The 11593-nt window shown below is 40.3% G+C and overlaps 2 protein-coding genes across 2 annotated transcripts; one reads left to right on the top strand and one right to left on the bottom strand.

Annotated features, from left to right (window-relative positions):
- On the top strand, window positions 1-2659 carry LOC103970335 (axial regulator YABBY 1-like). Its single transcript, XM_009384071.3, has 7 exons — window positions 1-399; window positions 613-774; window positions 920-1115; window positions 1704-1752; window positions 1880-1955; window positions 2079-2153; window positions 2329-2659. Exons 1-7 carry the CDS (start codon window positions 298-300, stop codon window positions 2401-2403), a joined length of 735 nt encoding a protein of 244 aa, XP_009382346.1. The 5' UTR covers window positions 1-297; the 3' UTR covers window positions 2404-2659.
- A 6941-nt stretch (window positions 2660-9600) lies between these two features.
- On the bottom strand, window positions 9601-11193 carry LOC135596876 (protein GRAVITROPIC IN THE LIGHT 1-like). Its single transcript, XM_065089106.1, has one exon. The coding sequence runs from the start codon at window positions 11075-11077 to the stop codon at window positions 9734-9736; it is 1344 nt and encodes a 447-aa protein (XP_064945178.1). The 5' UTR covers window positions 11078-11193; the 3' UTR covers window positions 9601-9733.
- Between the last annotated feature and the right edge of the window lie 400 nt (window positions 11194-11593).

The following is an 11593-nucleotide window of genomic DNA, read 5'->3' on the forward strand; positions in this document are numbered from 1 at the left end:
TCCTCTCTTTCTTTCCACCATCTTTCCATTCATTCCTCCGCTCGCTTGCTTTCTTTCCTTCTCTCTCTCTCTCCCCCTCTGTCTCTCTCTCTTTTGCTTCTCTCCACCACCTATTTTTCAAATCAGAAACTACAGATCCGAGGAGGTGTGGAATCAGCAGTCAATCAAGGCATCAAATCAAATCATCACGTCCACCAGGGGAGACGACGACGCAAGTCGTTAGTTCGAAAGGAGAAGTTGGTGTTGAGGGGGCGATCTCCTCCGGTTGGCCATCCATCAAATCACAGCTGCAGCAGCATGTCATCCTCCTCAGCCGCCTTTTCCTTGGACCACCTCTCCCCACCCCCCTCCGAGCACCTCTGCTACGTCCACTGCAACTTTTGCGACACCGACCTCGCGGTATATCCTCCGAATTCCTCCCTCGTTATTCCCTCAGCCACCACCACCATCACCACTGCTGCTGCTGCTGCTGCTGTTCATTCCCCTGTTCGGGGATCCGCTTCTCTTTTGGGGCTTCCCTCTTGCTCATCCTACTACTTACCAGCTTTGGTTTTGCTCTCCTCTTCCTTTCTTCTCACTGTTATCTCCCTCCGGTTTCCTTGTTCTTGGCAGGTGAGTGTTCCCTACACCAGTCTCTTCAAGACGGTCACCGTGAGGTGTGGTCACTGCACCAACCTTCTCTCGGTCAACATGAGGGCTCTTCTTCTCCCTGCCGCCAACCAGCTCCTCCACCTTAGCCATCCCTGCTTCACCCCACCTCACCACAACCTTTTGGTATATATATATATACATGTATATATATAGCCTACTTTTGTGTGAACTGTGGTCTTGTTTTCTCGTCTTCAGTTCTTCCTCTTCTTGTCCCTTCTGTAGATTTCTCTCTCACTCTCTTTTGCTGTGTGGTTGCTGTATCGGTCAGGATGAGTTACAGTGCCCACATCCGAGCTTACTGCTGGATCCATCTCTACTGTGCAATGGCAACAATAGCAACGGCAGCCTCATCAACAGTCCCACCACCGTCAACCACAGCAATAGCATCAACAGCAGCTGCAACGCTACGGCGCCCGTGAAAGGTGTCGAAGAAGAGCTTCCACGGACCCCAGTCGTCAACAGACGTGAGTCCCCCTTCCCTTTCCCCGTCCTTGTCATCCCTTCCCTAGCAATGTCAATTTCGCGTAGTATTACCACATCATATATGTGTGTATATATACATTAATCCCTGCACTAACGTCTTCTCTTTGAGAGCATAGCATTCTCCTGCACATTCAACATCATCATCATCATCTTCTTCTTCTTCTTCTTCCTCCGACCTGCAAAAGGAATAATTGCGGGGGTGGGGGTGGGGCATGACACTATGCAAACGAGTATCAAGAAGAAAATAACAAGAACGTGCCTGCAGATGCTTACATCTCAACATTGGATGTTGTCTTCTGGGCTGTGGTCTACCGCCATCTGCTGCATTAACTGCACCGCGGTACCCCGCCTTCAAGAACTTTGCTGTAGCAACAGTAGCCCATCTTCCCATCTCTTCTGCTTTGTCTCCTTGGATAATCCGCAGCCCACACACGCCACATTATTATCTCGTCCGTTTTACCGGATTGTTCTCTGCTGTTCATCGAGTGCTGAAATAACTCCAAATTATGATCACCGCGCTTGTCCTTTTAGTACTGTTATCATGATCTTGATGATGGTGCCGTGTGCAGCTCCAGAGAAGCGGCAGAGAGTTCCGTCCGCGTACAACCGGTTCATCAAGTAAGTGAGGAGTAAACGTGCATAGAAGAGCTCGAGGCTCTCTCACTCATTTCCTGTTCATGGCTTAACGATGGGGGTGGGGTTTGGTGTTGGTGTCGGTGTTGATGTTGCTAGTGGTCAAACGCAGGGACGAAATCCAACGCATTAAGGCTGGGAATCCCGACATCACGCACAGGGAAGCCTTCAGCGCCGCTGCAAAGAACGTAAGCCTTTCTCGGTCTCCCCTTCGCGTCCGTCCATCCATCCATCCATCCATCTCTCTCACTGCTACTGATCTACCATCTAACTTGTAGGTTTCGACTAAACACTTGTCTTTCCTCTTTTAGTGGGCCCACTTTCCGCACATCCATTTCGGTCTGATGCCCGATCAGGGTCTGAAGAAGGCCAGCGTTCGCCAGCCGGTAAAGAAGCGAAAGCCAAAAAGAAACATGATGCCTTGCCCTCTCCTCACCCTTAAACCCTAAAGTTTCTTCTAAGCTTAGCCTCTGCTCACAGCTTTTCCTGCCTGACCACGTCTTCTCCTTTGCTTTTATGGGTATTAACTGAGAATCTTACGCCCCTCGGTTTCTTTTGCAGGAGGGAGATGATGTTCTTCCCAAGGAGGGCTTCTACGCCACTGCGGCCGCAAACATGGGGGTCGCTCCTTTCTAAGCCGCACTGCCACTGTTGTTAGGGTTCACTCTCCTTTGTTAACAAACCTTATAACTTAGGGTTTTCTCTCTTCTTTTTCGTCCCTTTTTCTCTCTCTCTCTCTCTCTCTCTCTCTCTCTCTTGCTTTCTCTTTTCTTCTACTTGGTCTTCACGTCGAGTTAATGGTGCAAACGCCTCTGCCTTTGTCTACAAACGTGTGTATCTCATGGACAGTTCAACTGTTTGGGAAGTGCTATGTCTCTACTGTTCCCGTGTGCTTTCTCATCTTGTCTCCGACCTTTTCTCTCTCTCTCTCTCTCTCTCTCTCTCTTGGCAGTGTTCTCCGTCAGGTATGCAAGTTAAGAATAACCTTTCGGCTTTAAGACCCTCCTTCCTTTTGCGTGGTGATTGCTTGCTTTTGACTCGCGGTACATAGCATGTTTCTTCATGTCCAAGAACTCAATATACTGTGTTTGCATTTGGTGCTCATCACTGGTTCCTCGTTCTTATTCTAATTCAAACTCGTATAAGACAAAGGTAAACGCAACATAAGAGAGAAGAAAGGGAAAAAGAAATTTTGCATTAAGGATCTGTTTTACTATGACAGCAATCCATTTTCTTGGTTTCTCTTCTCTTTGGACAAGTTTATCGTCTTTGATTAGGGCTTCTCCGTCGTACTTGTACCCATCCCCTATGGGACAGCAAGTGATAGGTCAGAATCACTACAGTTCGTCTCCAATCCTGAATTCTGTTCGATTCCAAGGATCAGTCAACCAATGAAGCACCCAATTAACAGTAGAATATGCAACATTTCTAATTTCTTGTGGATCTGAAATGTATGGAGCTATTGTTGCAACTTGCACTTCAAATTCTCTATATCACCTCATTAGCATTATAAATAAATGAACACATTTGGTATATGAATTTTGTCCGCTATAACTTGCTATCGTTGTTTGTTCCCATGGAAAATTGCTTCAGTTAGTAAGATCTTGCAGATGTCAAGAACAACAGGCACAAGAATGTTCACTCAAGTATAGAATCTCATTGGAAGAAGAATAAGTTCAACTAAACATGTACTGTGTGACCGTAGAGTATGTCATGTTACAAGTTTGCACCAAATTTGTATCTACATCAAAGACATATGCCAATCTGTATCCTACATCATAGATATCCTACGGCTTGTTGCTGATGCTGTTGTTCCAAGTTATACCATCAGAATAAGATTTCTCGAGGCAATTATATGCGTAGTAGCAGTTCAGACTTGCAACTCAGTAGTCTCCCATTCATTTAATTAGCATTACTCGATCATAGATATCCAAAAAAGATACAAGACAGAATGCAGAAAATTCAGCCTGAGATATGTATGCCCTTTTTGCCTCCTCGTTGTTGTTGCAGTAGTTTCCACCGTGAAACCAATGATGCTAACAGATGTGACTTCAAGGATGGACAAGCAAAGACAAATTGGAAGCCATAGAACCGGCTAGAGTTGCACCAGTATCACCATCTTGATCCCTGGAAACGAAACCAGTCTTCCGGTAGCACTTGTGGCTGACAAGGAGCACCCCATCTTGTTCAATACCCGCCGGAGACATCTCCTCTCGTCAGTAGCTCTTACATGATCAAGGATTTGCTGGATTCGCATCCCCCTCGTGATAGAAAACGACAACTGGTGACATATATATGTATGTTTAGAGAGAGAGAGAGAGAGAGAGAGAGAGAGAGAGAGAGAGACCAGTCGGCCCACACATTTTCAATGATTAAAAGCAATGCCTGAGTTCTGAAGGATACCGATGTGCTGGGGGCTTTTATGAAGTGACTGTTGAGTAAGCGGGAGGCATGGCTGAACATGGCCCACGTTCAGCCATCGGTATCCTTCGGAACTCGGTATATATATATATATATATATATATATATATATATATATATATATATATATATATATATATATATATATATATATATATATTCAAAGAGAGATTATAAATTATGATAATTATATAATTTTTTAAGTAATAATAAATATAAAATGTTTATCTAAATCATTTGATAGAAGATCACAATGAGATCATGATCATCGTTATTTGATGGAATCATGATAATATATTATCATAATTTTTATAATTTAGAATCATAATAATATATTATCAAAATACTAAGAGGATCATAATAATCTTAGCATTATTTATTTTTCTCAATAATATTTTTCCCAATATGTTCTCCACTAGATGGTGTTTTCATCGAAAACATCAATTTTGGATCGAAATAGAAGGAATTATTAGTGAGACAAAAGTTTAGTAACAACATCTACAAGTTGATGAGACATAAGAGATATGTAGCTTATCATTTTAAACTTTGTTATGAACAAAGTGAAAATAGATAGTTACGTGTTTCATTAGAAAGTGAAATATATGATTAGTATATAAATATATTGTTTCGATATTATCATAATATATAAATAGAGGATTAAATAATGTAATAAATAGTTCATATAACAATGATTGAATCTAACAAAGTTTAGTAGTTGTAAAAATAATTGATCGATATTTAGCCTTTGTAGAAGATCTTGTAATAGAGCGTTATTCCTTAGAACTTGAAGAGATTGGATTATTACCGAGAAATATGACATGAGCACCGGTAGAAGATATAGTAATATTTGAGTAATATTTAAAATGGGTCAATTTTTAAAATCGATCAATAACAACCACAATTGAGACATGACCACGGGCTATTTTGGAAAGTCAAAAAATAAAATTTAAACTCACATTCAAGGTAAATACAAAATAGGTAATAAAATATATAGACCAGTATTATGTTTATGAGTTTTTGACAATTTAATAAGTGCGACACTATAACACCACTTGAATAATATCTTAAGGCCAGTAAAATATATTCTCAACTAATGCAATGGTCTTGTCTTGACCTAGGTGACCTGCTAATCCACATAAATGTATTTTCCAAACAAAGAAGTCTTAAAAGGAGTATTAGGAAACACATAATTTAGTAGATAAAAAAAAGTAACCATCCCAGAAGTCATATTATTGACTGGTTTCATCCGGCACTTTTCAATATATGTGATTAAAGTCTGAACATTATGTATATTCTTTTAATCGCTCGAATCCTATGATCTTATTACTCACGGTAGATAGGATTATAGAAATTCTACTAAAGATATCAACAACTTTGTTTTGAAATTGGGAAGGTCTAAGTTAAAAATTTAGGAAGTAATATTTAATTATTATTTTGTTGATCGCTCGGCCATCCAAACACATCTTCTATGACTCATCTTGTTTAGGGATTAATAAGACAAGGACAACGCAAGAATTGAGGCTATGTCGTACAAAACCTTCAACTAAAATTTTTTCAATTTGTTTGTTTTACTCAACTCTCTCCCTATGATTCATTCTATAATGTGGGAGATTAGGAAGCTCCGATCATAGGAGAAGATCGATGGCATATTGGATTTCCCATAAGGGTGATAGCTTATAACATCAAAAAACTTATCAAATAAGGACTTAACCTTAAGAGTTAGATTTACTGCCAGAGCTAGGAATTTCTATACGGTCACATAGAATTTATTGTTTGGGCTCTCCATTTCAAAATATTTAGGATATAGTAAGTGAGTCCCTTGGTGGTTAAGGCTTGTGGAGGAGACTTGAGAGTTCTTGATTTATCATGTTCTAACTATTTTACTGGTTGCAAAATGATATTTTTACATTTGTATAGAAAGATATAATTGTTTTCTCTTCCATAATTGGTAACATCAAGGTTATACAACCAAGGTTGACTTAAAAGAATGCGGGGAACGTCCATTGATAAGACATCATAGTAAATCTCATCTTACTAATTGCCTAGTTTTATCGGTACTAAGCATCTCTCAATCATCGATAGAGTAGTTTTGTCGATCTAGACTACTTTAAATGGGTTAAATGTGACTCTACCTTAAGGTTTAGTCAATCTCTTGATAGCATATTTTAATACTATGTTCATAGTGTTACCCTCAATAATAACTAATTTGTAAGTTTTTTTCTTTCTTCGGATAAAAATATAGAAGATACTTATCCTCTTCTATTCATTGGAATCACTAGTAGTAGAGAGAATAATGCGAACAATATTAACTTATGCATCATCAATTTCTAGCTCATTTTTGTTACTTGAGTAAGCTTCGAGTTTGACTACTTGGTCTACTTTCTCAATTTAATCCTCTAGTTTTTGTTTTAAGGTAAAAGTACATTGAGGAAAATGAGAGATACTGTGACCTCTACTATGACAATAATGAAATTGGATTGAAGATGAATTAGTTTAAGAATCAGTAGTTAGACAAGTTGGATGATTTATAGTTGGGCCAAAATTATTGCTAGTAGTAGAGATTTTTGACTTAACAATGCCACTAGTTGGGATAGATTGGGTAATAGTTCTATTGTTAAGAGACTAAAAATATACTTAATAAATTGAATAAAGTTTGATACACTTCTCAATCTCAAGGACTCGTAAGAAAGCTTTCTTCATGGTGTCGAGGAAATTAAGGGAGACTTTCAGTTGGATGTCAAATCTCAATCCGTTAATAAATCTTTGGACAATGATGATTTGATCCTCTTCTATTTCACACCTAAGTAAAAGTTCCTCAAATTGAACTAATTATTATGCCACACTAGGTTTAATAATTATTTAATCAATTGGCTTAGAGAGTAAATTGATAAATATTTTTTAAAATTTTTTTGTTTCATGACTTCCCATTAAGTGATGAGAGGCTCTCGACGATATTCGAGATTATGTTAGATATGTTATTAATATTTCCTAATGGACCCTACCAGTTTTATTTTTACAAATCGTATATATTCAATATCAATCATTTCATATCACTCAAAGGAGTCTTTCATCCTATCTAACCAGTAAACATATTTGTCAAACTTACCATCAAAATCCAACCCATTTACTTTGACTCTTCTAACCATTTTTTCTAAATTGTCAACAAATCGAACTCCTTGGCTCGTTGCTTAGGTTTATGGATTTATAATAGATTCTAAGAATTCATCATTAACGTCAAAGGCTTATCATCAAGAATTATTATGGCATAATTGTGAACAAATATCTTGTAGGTGGACCTAGGATTTGTTCGAACTGCGGCTTAGGAAGTAGATAAAATTTCTTGATTTGAAGCTATGAATTGTAAATAATAGACATATTGTCTAATCGACTCATCAACCTTTTCACTTATAAATCATTTTTTTAAATGTCAGAGAACTCCTAGGACTTAGGTCATTTGGTTACATAATTGGTTCAACATTGTGTCATGATTTGTTGGCTTAGTCCTAAGGGTGTCTACCTCACTCTCTTGGTTTAGAGGTTCATCAGGATTTGTTTGATTTTCACCTTACCGAGTCATAATTATAATACTATCAATAGATTACGTTATGACAATGAGGTTATTAATTGTTACAATGCACAAGGTAGAAATATAATGTTTCATATAGTTCTTTTTTTTACAGTTTTATTTTATTTTTTAATAACTTTTAGTTGTACTAAAATGTTTCAAATTTTAGTGGTACTATGTAGCTAAATAAAAGAGAGAGGATGATAAATAGAAAAAAAAAAAAAACAGGGGGAGAAGTGATGAAAACTTGATATAATGAAATATATAAAATTTTTAAAAAATTGATGAAGATAAAGATTCCCAACAATAATTGATGAAGATAAAGATTTTGATTTTTAAGAGTCTCGGTATAATTGATGAAGATAATGATTACCAACAATAATATGTTAAAAAATTAATATATTTTTAAAATTTCAAAATATAACTTACATAATACCTAAATAATAAATAAGTGTGCTTAATATAAGAGTACACATGATAAGCTCCTAGAAAGATCAAAAGATTTTTTTTTATTTTTTAGCTTAACTTTTAAAATTTTTAGATCAACTAATTGATGATTTTTTTATTTTTTTATCTAGAATAAATTTTGTGAAACTTTTTGTAAAGCTGAAGATGATTGATTTTTCATTACACAAAGGACATGTAATTATTATATCTACCCTGTTTCCCTGTTTAAGAGCAGTATTGCAAATGCATTGCTTGTGGAAAAAGAAACTCATCAGACAAATTATTCAGATAAAGCTGTAAAGATACCTCCCAATGGTCAAAAAAATCTGAAAGATTTTACAGAATTATTACATGTAAATGATAAGCTGCTTCCATAGTTAATTCTCTCATTATGATAATACTTTCATCAAAATCTGTAGTTAATTATCCCCAGAGTTCATTCATCATCAAAGATAAATTTATAACTTCAAGCACAAAGTCAAAACTAAGCACCTCATATTTTTCAGCACTACCCTACCTGCTTCAAGACTGGAATCTTACCAAGAACATACTCTACAAGCAAAGAACACACCTGCTCCACCAATATGCTGGCAGCAACTTAGAGAATATGAAAGGTTATCATGGCTCCAATGATGACACAAGCCACATTGCATCACCTGCTCTAAATGATAGACAACACAAAGCTCATCAGAAAGGTCAACCAGCATCACAGACAGTCGAAGCAAAGCTAAAGGCCATTACAATTTGCCACTTGACCAAATCACCAGGATTAATCCTTTCTAATTTCATAGAATTCAGCAGGTCTATGCAAAAGACAATTTCTTGGCAAACCTCATTAAGAGAGTTCACAACAATAAATAGCAGATTTTGCTAAATCAGGAGTTCTAAGATGTAGCAATGCACACATCTTTGGATGCAAATATGATTGTGAAGTATCAGAGCAAGAGCTTAGCCCATGGATACACCACCAGCATGCACAAACTTTAGGAACAAAGAAATGGGGGTTTTGACAATCACTTATACTTTGATCAAGCATAATCTACAATGATCATGAATAGACTTTTGAGCCAAGGTATAAAAAGGTTTTCGACAATGCTTTGTGTATGAACTCATGAAATTTACAGAATAATAATACTTCCAGTCCTTCAAAACTGAAATCATGCTTTCTTTCAAGCTGATGCAAATAACAGCATACAGATGTCAATCTAGCTATGCTTGGAAGAGAGAATTGGTGCACACATCATCTATCTGCAAACATAGTTACCGGTATGGATCCATTTTGGCTTCAACAAGAATAGATGAAGCATTGAGATTCCGATGAAACGACACATGCAATGTGATCAATTATGTAATATAACTAATCACAGAATAAGGAATCAACATATTACTGCCCGAACAAATATCGAAATGTAGTTTCTATTGAACTATGTCGACCTTCATTTTATTGATACACACTTGTTAATGCCCTTTACACTATCTCCTATACCGAAAGGGCGCCTCTAAGTATCTCCATTTACACAAATGAATGCAGAATTATGATGCCTGCTTCGAACCATCTACGTAGACCTTAGACTGGATGACTGTCTTGCCGACATGAAACCCTGGAACGACAGTAAACCCAACCTTTGGCCGTGAAGCCCTCCCGTGGTCGATGCGCATCTTGTCAACCTTTCGAACGATGTTCTCCATGAAAACCATCGAGAATTGAGTCCCCCGGGCTACCTGAAAGATTTCCACCACAGGGTCGTATGCCCAGGCCAACTTGTGAAGCATCCACACTGAGCTGGCCATGCTCACAAATGGCTCATACAGAGGACTAGTTTGTCTCAGCGAACCTAATGATGACTCTGTCGTAGCTAAATTCCTCAGAAGAGAGGACTCAATGCCGGGATGGATCAGTTTCGCATACTTCTTCTGGCAGAAGTTTGCGAAATCACAGCTTGGGAAGTCCCGCATTAGCTCGATCGGATCGAGAGCGGAATGCTCGACGAATTGTTGCAGAGAGTCATTCCTCCGAATGGTTACATCAATGTCATCCAACTCGACGCGACTCCCATCGTCGCACGAGTCATACGAATCGAACCCTTCAAAAATGCCCAAGCAGATGTAGGAGAGGATGGCGTACCGGCAGTGCCCGGGCTTGGCGTAAATCACGTCTGGGAAGATGCAATTCGCCGCCGCACCCAGATCCCACCCGGCCATCTTCATCAAATCGACCAAGATCCGGGCGAAGCGATGCGTCAGCCGGCAGGTGTCCCTGAGCACCGAGTCGAAGACGCCGACCGTGAGCAGCGCCTCAACCTTCTCCTCGGGAGGCATGCACGCGCGCTCGAGCCGGTCAGCGAGCCGCGCGCCGACCGCGTCGAGGTCAGCCAGCGCCTTCTCGAGGGCAGCTGCCTCGGCATCCTTGCGATCGATGTCGGACTGGAGACGGTCAACGACGGTCTCGAAGCCGCGCAGCAGGCTCTGATTCTCCTGCACCTGCGCCTCCAAGTGGGAGGAGAGGGGAAAGGGGGGATTGTCGCCGGGGCAGAGGTAGGAGCGCCTGAGGACGGAGAGGCGGCGGAGGTGGGAAACAGCGGCGCGGTCGGCGGAGCGGAGGGCGTCAGGGAGGAAAGGCGAGTGGGCGGTCTGAAGGTGGAGGTAGGCGGCCTGGAAGGAGGAGACGGCGGCGAGGGCGGCGGCAGCGAGGGTCTGGGGGTCGGTCCGGGGAGCCGGGTCGGGCTTGAGGACCACCACGCGCTGGCCAGTGATGACCACCTCCCGGCCAGGGTCGGTAGCGAGATCGACAGCCTCCGCCTCCTCTTCCTCCTCCTCCTCCTCGGCGAAGAACTCGATGGTCTTGGTCTTGAAGGCTAATGCGAACTTCTGAAGCATCTCTCTTCCTTTGCGAGACGAGCCGCTCTACTCCTCCCAACTCTGCTGCGGGTAATATATGTCGGGATTTGTTTGGGGAGGGGCTGTTGGTGGGTGAGCCAAGACGGGGGGCGGAAGTGGATCTCAGGAAGCCTCTTAACGAAAAGAGGGAGAAGGTTTCCGTTGTCTGCTGAGCTGTGAGTGGGCATGGGCCCACTCTTCCGTTATCTCTCCGTTAACGCTGGCCTTTGGTCACATGGAAACGCCCCCAAAAAAGTAGAGCCTAAACGATGATTACTTCATCCTATGCTTAGCCTAATCAACCAAGATTAGGTGTTATCTGCTTGTCCGCAATCAAACCTTGTCGTCGCCTAATCAATGCAGATGGCCACATCGTTTCCATGTCAGGTCAGCATTTATGTGTTATTTAATACTCTCTCTCTTCTCTTACACTGAATATTTTTTTGGGGGATTGAAAGAAAGAAAGAAAGAAAGTATGTATGAAGGGACTATTACTGGGCAAAGTGTAAGCTCGAT

This window comes from Musa acuminata, chromosome BXJ1-11 (genome assembly GCF_036884655.1).
Source record: "Musa acuminata AAA Group cultivar baxijiao chromosome BXJ1-11, Cavendish_Baxijiao_AAA, whole genome shotgun sequence".
NCBI lineage: Eukaryota > Viridiplantae > Streptophyta > Magnoliopsida > Zingiberales > Musaceae > Musa > Musa acuminata.

Bases quoted from the DNA above. Each gene is read 5' to 3' on its own strand.
- LOC135596876 (XM_065089106.1), bottom strand. From the start codon at position 11,077: ATGCTTCAGAAGTTCGCATTAGCCTTCAAGACCAAGACCATCGAGTTC.
- LOC103970335 (XM_009384071.3), top strand. From the start codon at position 298: ATGTCATCCTCCTCAGCCGCCTTTTCCTTGGACCACCTCTCCCCACCC. The intron at 400-612 runs GTATATCCTCCG...TGTTCTTGGCAG, and splicing joins TTTGCGACACCGACCTCGCG to GTGAGTGTTCCCTACACCAG. The intron at 775-919 runs GTATATATATAT...TGTATCGGTCAG, and splicing joins CACCTCACCACAACCTTTTG to GATGAGTTACAGTGCCCACA.